The following is a 23,237-nucleotide window of genomic DNA, read 5'->3' as shown; positions in this document are numbered from 1 at the left end:
TGCTCTCTGTTGATACCTTATGTACTCCTCAATACTGCATTCTGCAAGCACATCTCAAAGCCTTTCCTAGAACAAAAGAACTGTACTCCATTAGTATAAATACCCCATTCTACACAAAATAAATACTTGTTGCTACTAGCTACACTAAAAGTGTGATACAGTACAATTAAGAGTACATAAAGCATTATTTCCATCCATTAACAATTTGCTTTTATAGCTACACAAAGTAAAAAATAAAATTCCAGCTGAGTTAATTCAATCTCAGATAAACCAAACCTGATGTAACCTGCAGCTATATTGAGAACCAAATACAAGGCTTAACACCTGTAACTCCCAATAGCAATACTTGGGTTATAACTTAGAAATTCACCTCCTCCATCCCTCACAGAATGTATGCATTTACAATAAATGAATACTAGAGAGTCTTAGTACAAAAAACCTGCAAGAACCAAACTACCAAATGTTCTGAAAAAGAATTTAATGCTGCTGTGTATATAGATCTTTCCTTCTGTTTACTATCAATCATGCTTGATATCTATGCAGCCTTCTCAGTTGAAGGCCCATGAAACAAATTTTAGAGAACTGATTTCAGTAAATAAATTATGAATTAGAATTTAATTCCAGATTTAACAGCCTCTTTATATGACAGTACCTCATCTACACGTTAAGGTTTTGCTTCACTCTTATTTGAAATTACAAATAAAAAACAATACCTGCAGAGCTTAATTAGCCTTTAAATATGTATCCAAAGAACCTAATGAGGCCAGAGAGTCTGAGAAAAAAAAAAACAAAACCACTGGCTGCACAAGACTAAGCACTCTGTTCCATTCTATAACTATTAATATTTTCAGAGTGAAAAAAGCCACCTTTAAGATCCTGTCACCCCCCATATACACAGTGAAGTTTTCTATTCTAGCCATGCAGTCAAAGAGTCTGCACTTGGAGTCTCTTCCTTAGAGACTAAGAAATTGCAACTGCAGAATTGCAATTCTGGCCAGGAAGAGCTTGGGCTTTGCTTGACAATTCTACCCCCTCCCAGAAGCAAGCTGAAAAAACCTGGTCTATCCAGTGCCACATACCTTTTATGTCCAAAATGCAATCAATGAGGTTCTGAAATGATACACTGTCTCTATAAGGTCTGATGATTTCTTCTTAGAAAGGCTGACAAAAGCCTATATGCATCCATGGGCATTTCTGCACTAGGCATAAAAACAACCTATAGATATTGACACGGCCTTGAATTTTCCCATTCTATGCAGTTACATCCTAATATTGTCCTTATAGCTACTGTAGGATACTAGATCTGACCAAGTAATTTACTGCCTAGTTCAAACTCTGATCTAGCTAATCTAGCTAATTAAAACAGACAATCCAGCTCCATTCTTTCACTTAACATGAAATTAACGAGGTGTCAGAAATTGAGTAGCAGGCATTTATAACTTACATAAACAGAGGTAAATCTGGATTAAAAGGATAAAAGGAAGTAAATCTGCATTTTTATTTTCCTTATAAATAACTTTAAAATTTGCCAAAATAAAAGAGACAGTTTAGTCTTACATCTGTTATACTGCTATGCTATTGAAAACAACACCCGTGATTACCACAAAACAGCAGTTACATAAAATTCTATTTATTACTGAACAGATTTCAACCACTACATAGCAGTCTCCAAAAAATTTTTATTAGTTAGCATCCTAAATTGGTCAAGTTATAAAAATAAACCATTATTTGATAATTGATTATTTTCTACCATACAGTTTCCTTCTTTGAAACAAAAAGAACATAGAAAAAATATTCTGTGGACATCCCACAAAGTATTAAACTCTGCTTTTGTTTCATTCTTGCAGAAAAAAATAACCATCTCCAAAATAAGGAAACACGGCCCAGGCAGCCTGTTCTTCCTCCCTTTAAACAGCAACATTCTATACACATTTATGGAAACTTAGTAAGGCCTGAACTGAGAAGGTTGGCTATCTGGAGGAGGTAGAGGAACTGGCATAAATGGATACAAGTTGTACATGTTTGGGTCTGTGCAAATCATATTTGGATTTGGAGGCGGATGGTGAAACTGATGCATCTCATTCATGGAACCAAACACTGGAGGAGGAAAGGGATACTGTTGCATCATTAGATGTTCTTTTCTATGAGGTTGTGGGAACGGTGGAGACTCCTGGTGTATCCTGCTGTCTGAAGAGTATGGATGTGGTGCTCTAGGAAATCGTGGGGGTCCCGATGGAGAAAGAAATGGATCCCCAGAGAATCTTTGGCCATGGTATCCCCTTGAATAACTTGAAGCAGGCTGTTGCACTGATTGATGAAGTCCTTTATACTCACCTTAAAAATAAAACAAGAACACTTAATATTCTTGAAAGTTTACAGTAATCCTCACAAATCCTTCAAGATTCTCTTTCATCTTCAGAAATGAACACAGATAGGCAGCCTATACTGAGAAATCCACAACTGGGTAGAGACACATCTCCATTAAAATCATGCACAGAGCTGAAGTCAAGGAAGTACGAAGAGTTACCTTCTCAAACATTACTGATAAATAAGATTAAAAAAAAATAACTGACAAGTCCACAGCTTAGTACCTCATCCTGGTCAGCTAAATAAACACAGAAAGAATGATCCTGAGGGTTGCAAATACGGTCATTAAAATGGACATTTCATGTTTTTTCCCACGTGTTTTCCTCTGCATTATCAAATCAAGTGAATACTCAAACCGTAAGTATTTTGAAGCTTCAGTTTAAAACAAGATTTACAAGTAGCACATTCTAAAACTGAAGATAAATCAGTAGTCCTTATTCCATCTTGAGATTTTCAGATTTTCCTTCTGCTGCAAAATGCTTCTTGTCTTTTCATTCTGCTGCAGACTGTTATAGCACTGCTTTTTGTCAGGCTAGACCAGGCTCTGAGCAACCTGATCTAGCTGCAGATGTCCCTGTTCACTGCAGAGGGTTTGGACTAGATGGCCTTTAAGGGTCTCTTCCAACTCAAATGATTCTTTCAATTCTATGATTCTATCACTTAACCAATATAAAGCATCTACATATAAAATTTTCAAGGATGTGAAAGGAAATATGTTAAATTAGAACACATTGTGCATGTCAAAACCTACATGGCTGTAGCATTCTGTCCTTCTGCATAAAGTTATAGCTTAATACTAACTCCTTAAGTAAAATGTCAAAAGTTATCCTTGCAACAAATTACTATTTAAAACATATCTAGGCAGACAGATGCGGCAGACAAAATCATTTACCACCTATCAGGCCTTGCTTCCCACTTTCTGACCTGAGTTGGTATTACAGCATAAGAGACATAAGAAATTATTTCAAGTCAAATTTAATGAAATTAAGAAGTAAATTAATCTTGGGAAAAAAAAAAAAAGAAAAGAGCAGACTGTATGTTAAGCCAACTAATTTTCAGCATTTGTCTTTTCAAGAATTTTCTTCCTATTGAAAGAGTCAAATAAGCATTTATTAAATGTTCATAATAAACGTACTGCTACTTGGTATTCCTGTTCTCTCTCCTCCTAATGAAGGCTCTAACAAGGAGCCAACATTAAGTTTTATGACAACACAACCAAGCTAAACTCCAGCTGTAACTGAGTTTATATTACAACTTGCCAGCTATCCTTGCAGCTGAATTCCACTGCCATAAGTAAACTGCAGACAAGTTTTAAAGCAAGTCATGTACAGAAAAACACAGCTAATCATAACCCATACTCCCTTGATATACTGAGACAGTTCCTCTTCTTGTGCTCTCACTCATGTAAGGTAGTACACTAACAGCCTCAGAAAGCCCTGGGCAAATGCAGCTCTGCAACCAATTTGCAAGATAGGAATGGTGAAAACTACACCAGATTCAATACAGAGAAGCAGAAACCAGGAGAGAAAATAACCATCAGCAATGAAGGGAACAAACTGCGCACAGAAGAAAGCAATTAACAAGGCAGCTGCTGACCTCCCAACTAAGGAGAAAAGGAATTCAGTGGGGGTGGACTGTCTAGCAGTTGTACAAAGGAAAAACAGCAGAATCCTGATGGTGGGAGTCAGTCTAAGAAATATCAGTGGGGAAAAGCACACCAGAAATGAAGCAGTCAGAAGCAGTAAGCCCATGAATGAGCACAGCAGCAGAGAAGGAAGAGGGGAGATGATGTGGTATTCAGCAGTATTGAAAAGGAGCAGTACTGAAAACAAAAGAAGCAAATCAGTAAGGCTAAAGGAAAGAGCCATTTTTCAACCAAAAATGGAATCCATTAATATTTTTTTTATCATTAGAGTTACATGAGAAAAGACACTGGAAAATGTGGTCACTGCAAACAGTGCAGCAGCAATTACAGCCCATTTGTCAATAGCTGGAGAAAGAAACTTAGAGACGACTGTGCAATAAAATGTATGGTTTTTCATAGATAAGCTTCCAATAGCTTCTACTGCCTAATGACTATGTCAAGTGAAAAGACAACTTATTTCTAAAGGAGAGGTATTAATTAAAAAAAGAACTTTTGTCAGGTAAAGGAAGAAATTCCCCATTGAAAGTTGTACCTGCTCCCTGAATCTCAAATAAAAAAGTAACCAAGATTCCTCTGTATTCTCCTTGCATTCCAAGACTTAGGATGAGCTTGGACCACAATGATCTCTGAAATAACTACAATAATCTCTGCCATTTCCAAACTTCAAAAGGTGGTATCTGTTCTATACCCTCACTGTCTTGGTTGATACTGTCTTTAAATCTCTGCTGACAACCTTCCTGCTCTGTACTGTTTCCCTTTGCCATGTTCAAAAAAATTAAGCAATATAGCCGCAAAGTCATCAATACAACAACTTTGAAAAGAATAGAAACATTGATTAGCTGCAGGAAAGCTCAATTTTTAAGGCAGATAACACTATTTTTCAAACAGCATAAGAGATGAAAGCACTGCTCTATAGTATTCACTCACTTGTTGCATTTGTATCTGTTTTGACTTTCTTCCTTCCTTGACTCTGTGGCTTCTTCTTCTTTTGTTTTGCCTCTCTTTCTTTTTCATCATCACTGAAGTCCAAGGCCTAGTTTAAAAAAAAAAAAGTAAAACAAAGGTATATAAAACAAACAAACAAAATAATGCAGATCATTTCAGATATTAAAATCATTATTTAGAAAATAATCCATCCTGCAGTCAGCTGAGAAGAATGTTGCCAATGCACTCTGATATTGTGCACTGAAAGAGCCACTGTATTCAGCTGGCTCCTCAACACAATCAGGAACTCAGCATTCCAAATATGGCATTCCAAATACAAATACTCAGAAAGCAGTTACACAATTCCCAATTATACCTTGCAATTTTCTTAAAAAGCAGCAACGTTCATACACCAAACACTTGTGGTTTTTATCATCTTGAGTGAAAAACAAACTAAAAAAACGCAAACAATTTTTCGTGTGCTTCTTCCACAGCTTATTGCTGAAAGTGCAGTGAAGATTCTAGGAACATGCAGACAATTTAACAGAAATCTTGGAAAGATTCTATTTTACTCTTCAAAATACATTCCAGCAAGTAATGGATTTACATAGTTTTCACCAAAACTAAGGGGAAAAAAGCAGCAGCTCAGTGAATCTGGCCAGTAATTATTACTAAAAAGCTTGCAAAAGTGTACAAGTTCACCTATGTGTGGTGTAGGTGAATTATGGGTTTCCATCATAATTTATTTTATGACAGCTGTTAGATTTATGACTCAATTAAATTTAACTTCATGAAAATCAACCAAAAAAAATACAGATATATTGACTAATGATATTGCTCCTGTTAAACTTTCATAAACAACATTATTCCCAAAGAATTTTAAGGTGAGAAGAACATCATCATTTACAACAATCTCACTGCAACTTTGTTCCTTTCATGTGAGGGTTTGCTTCCTTTAGAGCAAAGACAAAATTATTCATGTTAGGAAAGAACTCTGTCAGTAACTGAAGAGCTTTTTTTAGTGACTTAAGGGGGTAGGGCTTGTGCTCCTTACTCCCCCTCCCCCCTACTTCTGAAAGGAAGAACAAGCAGCAAAAATTATGTATTATCTTAGTACATTCAGAGCAGACATAAAATATGGCACTGATACAGTGGTGAAAAAAGCTTCTTAGAAGTCAATTCTGAATATAACCATTTCCCCCTCTGCGTAATTAGATTACACTCTAAAAGAAATATAATGATATATACCATGAATCATGGAATCACAGAATGGCCAGGGTTGGAAGGGACCTCAAGGATGACGAATCTCCAACCCCCTGCCACACGCAGGGCCACCAACCTCCACATTTCATAGCAGCCCAGGCTGCCCAGGGCCCCATCCAACCTGGCCTTGAACACCTCCAGGGATGGACGGGGCATCACAGCCTCTCTGGGCAGCTGTTCCAGCACCTCACCCCTCTCTCTGTAAAGAACTTCCCCCTGATGTCCAACCTAAATCTCCCCTCCCTCAACTTAAAACCATTTCCCCTTGTCCTGCTGTTATCTCCACTTTCAAAGAGTTGACTCCTCTCCTGTTTGCAGGCTCCCTTTAGGTACTGAAAGGCTGCAATGAGGTCACCCAACAGCCTTCTTTTCTCCAGGCTGAACGAGCCCAGCTCCCTCAGCCTGTCTTCATACAGGAGGTGCTCCAGTCCCCCGGTCATCCTCGTGGCTTTCCTCTCCAACAGTGTTTGTTAACTTCTATTTTTTCTAAATAATGGAGTAGACCATCCTTGAGTGGAACAGAAATAACAAATAAGTACTTTGTGCTGCTAGCTGCTTTTCGTTGGACATCCTACAGAAGCTACCTCAAAGACATCAGTTACCTACTCTTTCTGGCCTCACAGCAAACAGATTACAAACTATCATCCTCCTACCTCAAAGACGAGGCCTAGACAAACCATACTGAGTCTAGACTTCAACAAGCTGCTGAAGGAGGAATACTTAGTCCACACCTTCAAAAAGGTGCCAAGCATAAAAGGCCTAAAACACATCCATTTAAGACTTGTGCAAAAACAAACCTTCACAGCAACACAAAAAGAACCGACTCCAGCACTTACATGCAGCTCATGATGCGAGTCTGCCAGACAAGCTTTAGAATCAATTGGCAGCACAAGGCTCTGAAAGAGTCTGGCTGTGTGAGACAATTTCAAGCATCAGTAGCATAAAATTTCATCTGCACCCTCGTCAACGTTTACTGTCTTGAAAGCAGAAGCTGCTTTCTACCATCTCATTAGCTGTCACAGTCTGCTTATCTTGCTGCAAACTGTAACTGCTAGGACTGCACAGAGCCTAAGGATTACAACATGTTAGATGTGTTTTCCACGAAACAGCACACATGGACAACAACAGAACAAACACAAAGGTGTCACAAAAAGCAACTAAGTTGCCTATCCTTGCCATTACTGATTTCTTTCAAATCTTCTTCCTTCATTCCTATAGTGAAGAACAATAAATAAAGCTCCCTCAGTACTTTCAGATTCCAATGCTCAAAGAGACCAGTATTATCTTAATAAAAACATCTCTTAATAAATAAATACTAACTTCAGGAAAAGCAATGAATCCTTATCTGTAGAAGACTTGATTGTTTCACTATACATAGCCACATTTTTGAAGTTACTCAGGTACCCATAAATTCAAGCAAGCATTTACATACTTATCTCCTGAACAGCATTAGAGGCATGACTAAGAAACAACAGAAGAAATCAAGGCAGTATTTCAAGATCCATTGTACATCATACTAGAAGAAACAACATTCTGGGATGTTGTGTGATGATGTATCAGTCTGTCATGTCTTCAAACGTTACAAAAGCTTGAAAGGCTTGAGCCACATCCCTCCTTCAAGCCAGAAAATCTGGCTTGAGATAAGGACTGTGAATGCAGCATTGGTTAGAATACTAAGAAAAAGACCCCACCCAAAAAAACTAACAAAACAAAACTGCAGTAACAATTCAAGCTTTCATAAATTACAGAAAAATCAGCTAGGCAGATCTTTTCACAATACTGCTCAGGACAGCATTTTAGCTATTCTGGATATAGCAGTCTGAAAGCAGAAGCTGCAGGGTAAAACAGTGCAAGCTTTGAGCTAGAAAACTATCTCACAAAAACACATCAATATGTTCCTATTACAATAAAGAGCAGTCATGAGGAGTATAGTTTTAGTGGAATTAAGGAGCACTGGACAGAAAGCCTGAGTGCCACTAAAGAAAACTTTAAGAGATTCTACAGTAAGCAATGTCATACAACTGTCATGAGAAACCCTCACTTGTATGGAAGAAGCTTAAATCTCAGGAAGCTAGCCTAGCATTTTATAGTAAGAAACAGTAAAGAAACCTCATCAAGGAGCCATTCAAATAATGCAACAGAAGAGGTGTTAAATTAAGAGATGAACATCCAACACTGCAGGGCACTAGGAGACCTTTACATATAGACAACTGTTTACTTGCAAGATCAAGCTGCAGTAAAAGAACAGCAAGTACAAGTCCCTAGCAGACATAAAAATATAAGGCAAGACAAAAGCACTGCTACTCAAAGTTGGTCATTTAGATTGACAAACATACTCCTGAAGAAATGGAGGTACTGAAAATATGTATTTTCAATTCAAAAAGGAAGTTAAAGAAGAGGACAAGATCTCTCTACAGCAATTGTTGGGCCTATCTTACAAAAGCAGATTCACTTAACAATGAAGGAAAGAACAAGCATTAGTTACTCTGCACAGAAATTTGTCTTTATTTCCTGCAATCAAAAACAATTTAAAAAAGCAATAGTTACCTCAGGTGGTGGTTCCTGATCATTCTTCCAAGATGCATCTGACCCTTTTTCCCTAAAAGAAAAAAAAAAAAAAAAAAAGACAATCATTTTATTTGTAAAGTAAGATTAACATATGTTAACTTAGAACTTTACTACATACACCACTTGAAAAACCCTCCTCTTCTGAGTGGACTGAACACATTACACAGCTAATATTAAGCTCTGACTTAGGTCAAACTTTCTTGCCCAACAACCAAAACAAATTTTCAAGTAGTACCAGTTTTTTCCCAACCACCACTTCAAGATAAAGGTGCCTTGAGTGAGAGCTAAAGGTGCTTACAGCAAGAGTGGGGTTGGTCTCTTCTCACCGGTGACAGGACGAGGGGAAATGGCCTCAAGTTGTGCCAGAGTAAGTTTAGGTTGGATGTCAGGAAACACTTCTTTACAGAAAGGGTTGTGAAGCACTGGAATGGGCTGCCCAGGGAGGTGGTTGAGTCACCACCCCTGGATGTGTTTAAGAACCGTTTGGATGTGGTGCTCAGGGACATGATTCAGCAGAGGGCTGTTAGAGTTAGGGCAGCATGGTCGGGTTGTGGTTGGACTCGATGATCTTTAAGGTCTCTTCCACCCAAAGCAATTTTATGATTCTATGATTCTAAGAACTCCAATAAATAACATTTAAATAGCTTCCTTGATAAATAGCAACTTTATGGAACAAGCTTAAAATTATGCTGTTTAAGACTGCAGAACACACTCCTCCTAAATTTAATATATTTTGTTCTGAAACGTTGAGACAATCTTTATTTATGCAAAGTATATAAAATCCTGAAATGGTGAAAATTATTACTTGCAAAATGGAACCAGATGTTTACAAGGTGTTCTATGTTATCAGCACTCTAATTGCCAAGGGTTGTTATGTTAGAAACAATCAGGCAGCAGCAGCAAAGTACAGGGCAGCCAATGACACCAGGCAGCCTTGCGCCTCAAGCCCTAAAACTAAAGCTCAATCTTTATGCATCACTAGAAAACCAGAAAAACTGCACTTTCATCATTCCAGCAAATTCTGGAATGCAAACCATTATAAAGTTTCATTAACAGGAACTGTTACAGGAAAGGCAGGATAATAAGAACTTTCTATATGATTAATTTCTTCTAGCTTGCAGATAACACTCTACTTAGGCAATAAACACATTGCTTCTCCTCATTAACAACAAGCTTCTTTGTTTCTCCTTCTCATCTTGTCATTTCAGGGTAATAAATGCCTTCCAGAAATACCAGAGCACACATAAAACTCCAAAACCTGTGATCATTAGGCACTATGCAAGACTCAGTTTTCGAAGTTAACAGTCTTAAAACTTAAGCTGTCTGATGAACAATTATTTGAAGTCTGCCAAATCACCCTTCATGATTCCACCAAAATAAACATTTTTCATGCTTTATTTAATTACCTCTTGCAAATAATAGTCCATCTTAGATTTCTGAATTCAGATACTTTCAAGATCTGAAAGCCTAAAAGGTGGCTCGGAGGAATCATGGAAATACATGAGCCTGTTTAGAATTATTCCATGCTTCAGGCAATGCAGGCAAAAACCCACAGTTTTTAGCAACTTATTACATTGCATTCAAGAAGTTTTATACTACCCACTGAATAATGGCACTTCCATCTATTTTACTTGAAGTGTAAGACTTATTCATGTCAATGCAACTTTGTGCAACGCAAGCAAATCGCACACCAGATCTCCAAAGTGCTTCAAAGGCAAGGTGTATTTCAGATCTCAATCCTGTTTACTTCCCTTTTCAAGATACCACCACAGTTTTGGGTAGCATTTCAAAAACTTCAGGCTCATCCACAGAGTCCAGAAAACTAACAAAAAGCAGACATCCAAGTCACCGAATTCGCAGTCTATTAAGGTCCAAAAGCCCTGCTGTGTGTGTGGCATTGATTGAAGCTCAACTTCCCTATTGTGTCATCTTGGTTTCTTTATGCAGATCCAGTAGCAGACATAAGACATGAAAATTGTTCATCGTTTTCCACTTGACATGACCAACCCTACCTGCCTTGTGAAAAGGTAGCGTCAACAAGATGTATCAATTATGTCACAAAAGCTTAAGAACCTTCCCTGAGAAAAATGAGGAATTACAGAAAAACAATAATCCATGAAGTACAATATTGCAGACTACTAATGACACTACTCATTTTTAATGCAAGGCAAGAAACAAAGTCTGGCACACCGTTCATTTGCCATTGAGATGTGGAAGTGCAAAAACTCTTAGCTAGTGTTCAATTTTGTACCATACATGAGAGAAAAGTTCTACTGAAAGACAAACAGCTCCCAAAACTACTTGCAAAGCATGCAAACTAAAACACAAGCCAGCCATCTCACATGCTGAGTATGGACTTCAGTTATAAATGCAGAAAGCAGATGCCTCAAGTGTGTGCAGTTACTGTGCTAAGCAACAAAGTTTAGCAGCACAAATCAAACACCAGCTGGCATCCAAAAGCTGCAGAAAAAGCAAAGCAGCAGCACAGTGATACTATATTTTTAATGGTACTCACTAAAAGTGAAAAAATAAAGTTTAAACATCTGTTGCTTCCACAGGGAAAAATAAACAAAAAGAAAAAAAACACCCCTGCAGATACTCAAGGTGCAACTAAAGCAGACAACAAGCATTATCTTTTTCTTTTTATGAAATAAAAGGTCAGATGAGAAATAATACTAACAGAGACTAAGTCACGTGTGACAGACTTCCAAAGTATAGTTGCTTCAGGCAATTCATCAATAATTAAGATAATTAATGTTCAGCAGTCCACTATTACCCCTTATTTCTTAATCCTTACCTTTCAGTCTTTTATCATTTGAACGGCAACAAGTCCTGTTATTATACAGTCAGTGGATAAAAGAAGAGCAACCGACAACAACTACCTGAACTTGTGCAAAGCATTTAACACTGTCCCGCATGACATCCTGGTCACCAAATTGGAGAAAAATGGATTTGATGGATAGAACACTTAATGGAAAAGAAATCGGTTGGATGGTCACACTCAGTGTTGTGATCAATGGCTCGAAGACCAACTCGAGACTGGTGATGAGTGGCATTTCTCATGGATCAATGTTACTTAACATCTTTGTAGGCAACACGCACAGTGGGATCAAATGCACCCTCAGCAGGTTTGCAGATGGCACCAAGCTGGGTGTAGTTGACACACTAGAGGGAAGGGATGCTATCCAGAGAGACCTGGACAGGCTGGAGAGGTGGGCCCATGCCAACCTCATGAAGCTCAACAAGGACAAGTGCAAGGTCCTGCACCTGGGTAGGGGCAACCCCAAGCACAGATAAAGGTTGGGTAGAGAATGGCTTGAGAGCAGCCTTGACATGGTTGCAGTGAGTGCTTGCAGCCCAAAAGGTTACCTGAATTCTGAGTTACATCAAGAGAAGATGACTAGCTGGTCAAGGGAGATGATTCTGCCCCTCTGCTCTGCTTTAGTGAGACCTCCCACCCGGAGTACTGCTTCCAGTTCTCAAGTCCCCAAAACAAGGAGGACATGCAGATGTTGGAGTGGGTGCAAAGTAGGGCCACAAAGATGATCAGAGGGCTGGAGCACCTCTGTTATGGGGACAGGCTGAGAGAGCTGGAGGTCTTCAGTCTGGAGAAGAGAAGGCTCAAAGGAGACCTTATAGAAGCCTTCCAGGACCTGAAGGGGGTCTACAGGAAAGCCAGGGAGGGACTTTTTATAAGAGCATATACCAACAGGATGAAGGGAAATAGCTTTAAATGGAAGAAGATAAATTCAGACTAAATATTAGGAAGAAATCTATATGAGGGTGGTGAGAAACTGGAATAGGTTGCCCAATCAGGTTGTGGATGCCTCTCCCTGCACGGGGCTGTGAGCAACCTGATCTTGTGGGAGGTGCCCCTGCCTACAGCAGGGCTTGGACTAAGCAATATTAAAAGGCCCTTCCCAACCCAAACCACTGAATAATTCTATTTGCCTCAGGCAGGCAAACACTACTGGTTTTAAGTTGAGGGAAGGAAGATTTAGGTTGGATGTCAGGGGGAAGTTCTTTACAGAGAGAGCGGTGAGGTGCTGGAACAGCTGCCCAGAGAGGCTGTGATGCCCCGTCCATCCCTGGAGGTGTTCAAGGCCAGGTTGGATGGGGCCCTGGGCAGCCTGGACTGGTGTGAAATGGGGAGGTTGGTGGCCCTGCATGTGGCAGGGGGTTGGAGCTTCGTGATCCTTGAGGTCCCTTCCAACCCTGGCCATTCTGTGATTCTGTGATATTGAAAAGTTTCTGATCATCATCCCCCCAACAAAAAACACCACCAAAATGAAGCAAGTCATTTCCAGACAGAACTGTTCTTCTCCACCTGCTTAAGACTTTTTTTTTTTTTTTTAATTAATTAAGTTTCAGTTCTGGCCTTGTAATTGAAAATAGTAAATACCAGCTTGTTCAGAATTCACACAAGTTTATAGAAAGGATTAAACCACATTAAGCTACAAAACTTCTGAACAACAAAATGCAAGAGAGTTCATCTTGCCAAATTCATCCAGAGGGTGCAGGTATGAAACTAGTTTTTTGTTCTTGTACAAAATAACCTAATTTTGGTTATGGTATTTGTTCAAGAAAATAATAAAAAGTATTAAATTGAATGAAAATCTATCAAACCTCATTAACTGTAATGCTTTAGAAGCTTGCAGTTGTTCTGTACTTGTCTGAAAATCTGAACTGTTATACAACCCTGTTATTACAACACAGTTGAGAATAACTAGAAATGTTAGCAGAGTCCTGTAGTTTCTCACTCAAGCCTAACTTTAATTCATAATTCTCAGCTATGTAAAGTAACACATTAAAGAAATGCATTATAAGCAGATCAGAAAAATAGGACTCACTGTTGTAGTTTCTCTGCAAATATGTACTGGGTGAAGTCCTCCACTGATGGAGCAAAGTACATGCTGTCTTGCACATTAATACCTTTTGCTTTAACATGTTCAGAGCTGTTAAACCTTAACACGTAAAAGGGATGTTGAACAGGACCAAACACCTCAAATACCTGAAACACAAAATTTAAGTAAATGACCACGTTAGATGCTCACCTCACTGTACACAACTCCAAATCTTTAAGACACTTCGTATCTAGGAATCTGGAAGTGTTTTTAAATTGCAGCAAATGAAGTTACCTTCATGTCATACCCTTATTACTGCTCTTTTTTGGCAATGTGTTTCCCTAGCTACTGTAAGTCATAAGTTTTTTCATGTTGATTTCACCTTCATCCATTCAAATGCACTGCCTTCAATGTCAACTTCCTTTACTTCAGTCATCATTACCTTTGTTAGTCCCCTGATTTTCTCTATTTTGCTTTCAAATCTGAACAGCTCAGTAATCTCCTGATTGCTTATTTCTAAAATTTCCTCTCTACAAGATGCCTTTATGTTAGTTCCAATGCCCATTCAGTCACTCCACGGAGAGAATTCTGATTGATACTGCATTGAACACCTACAATTTCATGCTAGATATCTCTGTATTCCACTCAAATCTAGCACAGACAGATGTTATGGCAGTGTTAGTTCCACACGATGGCTTTCTTTCTACAGAAAATATACAAAATTCAAAGCAACACTGTTCCCTGCAAACATTCTTCATCACAGTCACATAAAGCACACGTGGGCCTAAGACTACAACATCAGAGCACAGCTACACAGACATTCCCCACATTTCCTATAAGTCAACAGAAATTCTCCTGGCAATAAAAGAACACAGCTTATTATTGAAGATATCTAATACCTGAAAGCAACCACATGCATGTTCATCAAATGGCAGAAATCCAACACACTGTAATTCCAGAAGAATGCAATTAATTCCAAGATGGAATTCTTGAAAGTAAGAAACCTAAATGATGCTAACAAGAGTCAAACCCACAAGGAAAAGTCGTGTATCAAGGAAGCATTACATTTAGATGACTTGGACAGTATATTATGTTGAAACATAATAGCTTGAATTTAACACTAGAATAAAAGGTCATCATGCTTTACACACACATACCTTTCCTGCTGCTTGTCGATCTCCTTTAAAAATTATGCTTTCCTCATTTATTGGAGGTAGGCCTCTCAGAGATTCAACTATTACTAAAATAGAAAACAAAACCAAATAGAACTTTAAGTTGCAACAGCAGTATGAGTTAACTGCAGGGAAATACAACAAATCACACAATAATTTACAAAGCAAACACACAGAATCAGCAAATGGCCTGGGCTGAAAAGGACCACAGTGCTCATATAGTTTCAACCCCATGCTGTGTGCAGGGTTGCCAACTGCCAGACCAGGCTGCCCAGAGCCACATCCAGCCTGGCCTTGAATGCCTGCAGGGATGAGGCACCCAAAACCACCCGTTCCAGTGTGTCACCACCCTCTGTGTGAAAAACATCTGCGCTTCTCCGAGAAATTCTCATCCACACACTGAAATACTTACAATCATTAAGTCCTTCCCCTGTGATGGCATGACAAAGTTTGCAGAATTACTGCTCTCAAGAGATGAAGAGACTTCCTTTTTGCACCTAACACTTATGGAAAATACTGTTGCAGTTGCCCAGGTTGTTTTTTAACTGAGTGCACAGTAATTTTTTCTATCTTAAATTGTACGTACATGTAAGTTTTCTTCTGCCCTCTTAGTATTCCACAATAAATTTTCCCCAGAAAAGAGAACAGAGACAGCTGTTTATCCTCTTAGTAACTAACAGAAAGCAGGCAAGAACACAAAAGATGCCCAGCAGACCAGTCACAGTAGCATTATTGACATGTGCAGGCACACAGTTTGAAATTTCTGCACTTCCAGGTCACATAATAGATCCATACTACATTTGGGCCCAATTCATGATAAATGATGGTATAAGCAGCCAGATGGTGCAGGTTGTTTCAGTACCTCCAAAAATGAAACATCTGAAAGACTTGAACACTTACAAAAAGACACAGAAGTAAACACCTCATGTATTAAATAATTTGATACATAGGCTATGAATGAATTTCTTTTTTCTGTTTTCCAGACTCAAAGGGCCCATTCTTTGAAGAAACTTTTAGAATCATTTACTCTCACCTGTTTTCTGCTTATTTCTACTGCATTAGGCAACAGAAATATTCAGTCTTGACTTTCAGCAGGAACAAAACTTAAAGATGTCAAGAAAAACAGCAGCATTAAACTCAATTCTGATTCTGAAGGTAATCTTCTCCACCCTAAAACATAATGCTCAATTAAGCATTATCCATGCCTCTCAATCAAAGTCATTCAAGCACTGCCAACATAAGACTTTATCAAAAGCTAATTAAATTCTCTCTTCTAAACTTACATAATAGAATTTACAAGAATTAAATGCTTCTCCAAGCTATGCTCTTCAAGTTTTGCTCTAATTTAAGTTTGCAGACATCTTGTGATGTGACAAACAACAGTGCTACACACTGAATAGTTCAGTGAATTTAGGCAGCGAGGGAAATACACAGTGGAAGAACTGAATGTGTTGCTTAATCCCCACTGGGAATATACCTGAGCAATAGTTCAGCAACACAGACTCACAGAATTGTTTGGGTTGGAAGGCCCTTTAAGATCACCTAGTTCCAAACCTCTGCTACAGGCAGGGCCATCTCCCACTAGACCAGGTTGCTCACAGCCCCATCCAGCCTGCCTTGAATGCTTCCAGGGAGGAAGCATCCTAAACCTCACTGGGCAACCTGCTCCAGTGTCTCAGCACTCTCACACTAAGGCATTTCTTCTCAATATCTATTTAAAATACATCTTCTCCCAGTTCAAACCTATTTCCCCTTTTATTATCTGTACTTGCAAGAAGTTTCTCCCCAACTTTCCTAACTATTGTTTCAGCAGAAAGCCATCTTTACTATGAACGAGAAAGAACAAGTAGAAAAACAGGACAATCAATGAAGAAACCACCACCTTCAGCCAGCCTCTGGTACATGAATGAGATTAATCCTAAACCAGTGCAGCAGAAAATTGTTGTCAAGGAACTGCCTGTATTACCTAGAGTCTTTTATGATAAAAGGAATTTTAACAGCAAACGTTATTTACTTCAATTTGTTTGTTTCCTACTCAATATAAATGCACTGTTTTTAAACTCACTTCACAAGGAAATTGCTTTAAAAGCAATTCAAACAGCACAGAGCACTTCAAGTAAGTTTAAGACAAATAACAGTATAGAAGTTTCAACAACATCAACTTTCGCAAATCTTATTTCACATGCCTCATAAAGGCCATCCAGCTGAAAGTACTCAATACAAATGTCATCCAGTATCTTGTCTTTACATCTGTTCTCATTCAGAAATCTGCTGCCCCTTTCCTGAATAAGGGCATAGAATCAACAGAAAGGTTTAGCAGTGCTGTGAAACACAACACAGCTGTACTGAAACCTTGGGGTAAGGGTTCACAAACAACTTACGTAGATATATTAGAAATATTTTAATTATTAAAAAAAAAAACCATTTATTTCAACATATCTTGCCTACCTAGCTGCTCAATGATACTGGAAACTGTCCCAAAAGGCTTCAGTTCAACATTATCAGGCAGAATTACAGTTAAATCTTCAACAGGAGGCAGTTCCTGAAAATATCAAGTCATTATTCAGTATAAAGCCACACATTCACCACTGAAATAGATAAAGAGAACACATTTTAAACTATTAACCACATGCTGTATGTCTGAACTAGCGCAAAAGTGTACATTTAATCTCTGTTGGTTTTTTTTCTTCCTGACAATTTAAAAATACATAAAACACTTGAAGTTGAGTTACTAGATTAGTGTTTAAAAAGACACCACTTCTTACTTACATCAAGGGGCAACTCATCCTTTGTTCTAACGCAGTACGTTCTGTTATCCTTCTCATTTGGGTGATCATCGTCATCAGACGCTGCCGAAGGAGAACACGAAGAGGACGATGTAGTTGACGAACTATCCGAATCTGTGTCACTAAATAAAAGAAAAAAAGGAGTTAAAATACAGACCCCTACATTAACATGCTGCTAGATTACACTTTGTGCAACTAGCTTTGGACAGCACACGTTTTCTTAAATACATCCAGTACACAGAAGTGATCTTCCCCTCATTCTAACAAAGCCACCGGACGAGACCATAGAAAAGCATCGCCCGCTCCAAACTCACCTCTCCGAGTCCGAGGTGGCGGCGTGCGGCTCGCTGCGAGCCTCCGCGGGCAGCGGCGTGCAAAGGGGCGCCCCCTCAGCCGAAGGCGCCCCCTCAGCCGAAGGCGCCCCCTCTGCCGAAGGCGCCCCCTCTGCCGAAGGCGCCCCCTCTGCCGAAGGCGCCCCCTCTGCCGAAGGCGCCCCCTCTGCCGAAGGCGCCCCCTCTGCCGAAGGCGCCCCCTCTGCCGAAGGCGCCTCGGCGGCAGAGCCGGCCTCCACCGTCAGGGTCTGCAGCCGCACCACCACCTCCTGCTGCTCCGCCATTACCGCCATTACCCCGCGCGGCTTCCGGCCGGTGAGGGGCAGGGCGCATGCGCAGGAAGCGTGCGTACCTTCGCTTCCCTCTAAGGGCTGGTGTAAAAGGTGCAGCGTTTTAAATTAAATTTACTTAAATGTGGCTGGTAAATTCCGCGATTAGATTGAAGGCGCTAAGGTTTTCGCCTGCGTGAGGCTTCTCCAAAAGGCAGTGCTGGCGTTCCTCTGCAAGGGAGCTCCCTGTGGGCTGTAAGATGTCGCGGTGCTGACAGCATACAGAAGGCATGCATGAGATTAAAAGTCAAAAAAACAAAACAACTTACTGAAAGTTAATAATCTCAAACTATTATAACATCCAGCTCTATATTGGCAATCCTATAATTGTATCTACCTGCACAACACCAAACTTTAACATCATCAAAACGTTCCTCACCACATAAAGGCTTCTGTTATAGGTTTGCCATAAATGCCACTGTTCTGGTATCCATCAGATGCCTCACACAACTTGCTAGGGGTCACTTTTTGACATGCAATGATCCGGCAAACAAGCAGCTTTCCTGTAGGAGAGAAAGAAGAAATTCCTTTTGCCCTCACCAAGCTTAAGAGAGAGCTACTGAGGGCTCTCCCCTATGACAGTGACTGAGGAGATAAAATACATGCCTTACATAGAACATCCATGGAAAAAAAAAAAATAAATAGTAATAATAGCAACCTGAAAAAACAGCTGTGGTCTGGCTCCCAAACAGAGTGTTTTCACTCCCAGTGAACGAATGAATGGCAGAGTGCAAAATTATTCTAAAGGGGAAAATCATAAGTAAAAACTTAAGATACTATGTGGAGAGAGCACAAAAAACAACAACAACAACACACCAGGATTCGAATGATGGTGAGAGGCGGAGGAGGGAGCAGTACGTTTCCCAGTTCAGAAATTCCATGCAATAAACTTCCCCTCCAGCTCCATATAGAGTGCACTCAAACACTTGCTTCTCCTTCAGACTGTCTGGGCAATGTTTAATAAAGAGTCAGACGTGTGCTTCACAAATACAGCAGGCAGGCTAAAGTGAGCATCTGCCAGAAAATGCATCTCTTTTTCTGATTGTTCCATTCTTTATTCACGATGTGTAAAACCAGATGCCATGTGAGATTAGTAGGAAAATAAAATCTATACAAAAGCGTGTTTTTATTTACAGCTAGCTAAAATAAATATATAGGCTAAGCAGGATAGACATGTTGAGAACAGTTTCCACAAGAAGTTGAACATCACAAGCACCTAGCATTTTTTGTACTGTATTAAGCGAGGTGCACATATAAAGACCTGTATAAACAGCGGGCAGATACAAACTCTGCCATTGCACAATTACTCAGAACACCTTGGTTAGGAATTGTAATGCTATAACGGGATGGAAAGCACTGCAATAGTAGCAGGGTGGCAAAGCCATCAGTTGCAGCAAATAAGCAGCCCAAATGCAGCAGCCGTGAACACAGAAATAAAGGAAAAGAGCTACTAACCTGTGGAAGGCCTCTAGAAAGCAGAAATCTCCAGCAAGATACCCTTGCCTCCACTGCCAAGCCTGAAATGAGATTTGGAAAGGAGTGGATCCTGGCTCCAGCCCTTCCAGTCATTCAGCTACATTGCATGCACCTGAGCTCCCCTGGGTTGGCCCTGCTTTCCCACTAGGTGCTCTGTCACTGTTTCAGGCCATGACTTATCATTTCTGCTATAGGAATCTTTTCCATTGACTACATTGAGGTCCTGAAGTATCTAAAGCATATGGTCGAAGTATCACTGCCCTGTACTGTATGCTCTATAATAAAAAGGATCTATGGAAAATCATACAAGGATGATGCACAAGAATTAAATATTGCATGTTCATAAAATTGTTTTATATTGAATCTCAGTGGCAAATATGTTCTCATCCCTGATAAAATGAGTGTGTATATATAGAAGCAGAGGCAGAAACCTACTTAAACCCAATGCCACAAAAATTAATCCTATAGTTGTTTAATTTAAAAATAAAGGAAGAGAAGATTGTTATTATTTTGAGGGGGTTTAAAATTTATTTTCTTCGCTTTTCAGAACTGAGACCGGAGAGTTACCTGACACAGACTTCCGTGGAGGATTTGTGAGTTTATGTGAGGAAGCTGGTTAGTGAGGCTGGGAGGGAGTTATTTCCCAAAGCAGACAAAGCTTTATATGCACCAAATCATTTCCTAGCAAGAGGTATAATAATTGGTGTTAAAATGGGGCAGATGTAGTTGAGTAATGAGGTAATGAAAATTAATTTTATTTGCTACATATAAACTTCTTATCAATGCAAAAGCATATTCAAGTTTCCACTCGCCCTTACATAAGTAAAATCATTCAGCTGTCACAGTTTGTCTTTCCTGCTCTTTAAAGTGTTTTAGTTAAGTGTTTTGTAGTTGTACACTGGCAACTAGATTGTGTTTTGACAGATTCCTCCATATTCATGCAGAACTCACTGCATTTTTCCAACAAGAAGATTCTTCATTTCATCTAAACACTACAGCTTAGCCTCTATCGTATAAAATAGCGTTTATGTTAGAGTGAGGGTAGTGAACACGAAGTACGGTAAACATCATCATCCTTTCAACCAGGATATTTTTAAGTAATCTTTGATGTAGCAACACAGGCATGAAGATGTTCTGTGAAAAGAACAATTTCATAGATGAACGCTTGAATCACAGTAGCAGTAAAACTAATTTTCAGGATTTAGACAGTGAAGAAATATTACTGCTAGTAGTGGAATTCAACGTCAGCTGTCAAGGCAGGGCTAAACATGACTGTAGGCCTGTTTTCTGCCTGCAATTTCTTTGATGAAGCTCTCTGGAGGTGTTGTTTTCTAGATTTGTTTGATAGATTCCTGCTGCTAAGACAGGTGTGTATAATTGTCTCCATCAGACTTTTAAAGCTAAAATGACACCGCTCAAATTATTATTGTGTGTTATTAATTTCCTTGGTTGCAGTTGAAGAATCAGTTAAAACACATAGCTTAATCCCAATATTCCTCCTGGACTTGAAGGTTGAAAATTGCTTGGAGGTTTCAGTATACTGTTTTTTATGCCTTCAGTGGAAAATAAATTTTACAAACAAAAAAAGCAACACATGATGAAGAAACTGTGTTTCCTAATCTACCTGAAACGTGGAACCCAATACTGTTGTGACGTTTATCATTTGTGTGTTTTATGCTTTCTTATTCTAGTCAATCATGCACATAGATTAAATGCAGTATATGAACACTGTACTTTAATTAATAGAGGGAGCACAGTGAATTTGAAAAATACACTTCTGAAAATATTTTTTCCTAATTTTTAGATCAATTTATTTAGGTCGTCTGGCAGCATTTTGTGCATAATTAAATTCAGTGTTTCATCTCCATAATCAGCAAACTTAGATCTTCCTTGAGATTCTTGTGTCAATTAAGAATTATACTTTTCTAATTAAATATGAAGGAAGTGAAAGAATACCCTGGAAATATTGTTTCAAAGCTGTATCAGATCAGAATCTGAAAGGGAGTTACAACAGTCCTGATGGTTTCACCTTCCATATACTCTTCCTTTTCTTATTACCTCTAAATTTACCTCTCACCCAACTATAGCTTTATTAGCTGACCTGCAGTCAGCTCATAGTAACAGATTGCTCCTCACTGCTCTGAATACAATCTCTGAGAAACATGAGGCCTGGGAATTCTGCCTACACATTCAGAGGCGGTGCAGGAATGGATTCAAATATAATTTTGTTTCCTTCTTACCAAATATCCTGGGATGGGTCAGAGGAAACCCTTCAGATGATCATTTCTTCTTCTCATTACTGTTTCGGGTCAAGAGATCTCTGAAATTCTGTTAGCATTGATTCAAGTATAAAATTTGCACTGAAGAACGAAATCGCATCACCAAACATGCTTTCACATAGGCAGATGTTTAAAAAAAGACTTTGGCCTTTTCATTAGGGCTGGTCAGAGAAGAACGTACTGCTCCTTCACAGGATGCGAGCACATACAGCTTGTCAGCCTTCAGCTTAGGACAGCAACAGTCCCTCTGCAAACATAGGGAGAAAAGAGAGAGAATGTCTGAATTTGATGAGTACAGAAATAACAGTACTGCAAAAAGCATTTGATACTCATAAAACTGCAGCCACCATATCAAAAATTCACATCTATATGTGTGCTTGCTTCAAGTTGCTCCTTAGATTTTCCCCAAGCGGTCCAGAGCAAAAGGATGGCACTTCACATACCTCCTTATAATGCTTACCTTTTTAAATTGATAAAGGAAAGCAAATTGTTCTTCAGTCCCTGAAATTGCTTTCATTCTTACCTACAAAAATAGGTACCTACATGAGCTGAATGCCTTGTAAAATGACCAGCAGTTTTGAACGCTGACATCTGAATTGTCACACTGACATCTGAGAGTAATTACTCCAGGAAACTCAACAGATAGCTTTGAAACTTCCTCGGAATTCTGTTTGCAGACTCTAAAAAAAAGAAAAAAGAACCCTCAGAAAACTATTTTTTGCTATTACAAGTAGTTGTCTTAAGCTGCATATGTACTCCATCCTCTGCAGAACTGGCAACAGAAAGACTAACTTACTATATCTCCTACCAAACAAGGTCAGAAAGAAATGACAGTTTCTAGTCTCTCTTGTACTGGACGTCCTTGGTAATACAGCCATATAAATTCATGCCAACTTGCAGGGAAGGTTCTGTCCAAGAATGGTTGGCTGCTCTTATGGAAGACAGGATATTCATCATTTCTGGTAGTAATGACTGTAGAGCCTGTTTGCCATTATATTCATGTTGCTTCTCACACATAGTCAATTTTTAAGGGGAAAGTGTAGCCTTACATTTGCAACAATTTTGAAAATACTGCTCAAATCTCAGCATTTTTTCCACCCATGAGTTAAACTACTGCAAGGGAGATTGAGATATTCCTGGTCAGGAACAGTGAAAGGAGAAGAAATCAGATTAACAGAACTTTTTGTATCACTGTTGCTAGTTGCATTTCAGGTGAATCAATACTGTAGCTTGAGACATTTTGTACAGTACA

The 23,237-nt window shown here is 39.1% G+C and overlaps 1 protein-coding gene across 1 annotated transcript; it reads right to left on the bottom strand.

Annotated features, from left to right (window-relative positions):
- Positions 1-1,609: 1,609 nt before the first annotated feature.
- On the bottom strand, positions 1,610-18,185 carry NAF1 (nuclear assembly factor 1 ribonucleoprotein). Its single transcript, XM_042829677.1, has 8 exons — positions 17,884-18,185; positions 17,553-17,691; positions 17,232-17,325; positions 14,769-14,851; positions 13,618-13,778; positions 8,747-8,798; positions 4,940-5,045; positions 1,610-2,334 (listed from the first exon to the last, which is right to left on the bottom strand). Exons 1-8 carry the CDS (start codon positions 18,183-18,185, stop codon positions 1,943-1,945), a joined length of 1,329 nt encoding a protein of 442 aa, XP_042685611.1. The 3' UTR covers positions 1,610-1,942.
- Positions 18,186-23,237: the final 5,052 nt, after the last annotated feature.

Source organism: Centrocercus urophasianus, unplaced genomic scaffold, assembly GCF_019232065.1.
Source record: "Centrocercus urophasianus isolate 14NV4802_14NV808 unplaced genomic scaffold, USGS_Curo_1.0 seq_32, whole genome shotgun sequence".
NCBI lineage: Eukaryota > Metazoa > Chordata > Aves > Galliformes > Phasianidae > Centrocercus > Centrocercus urophasianus.
This window is presented reverse-complemented; position numbering and strand designations above follow the sequence as displayed.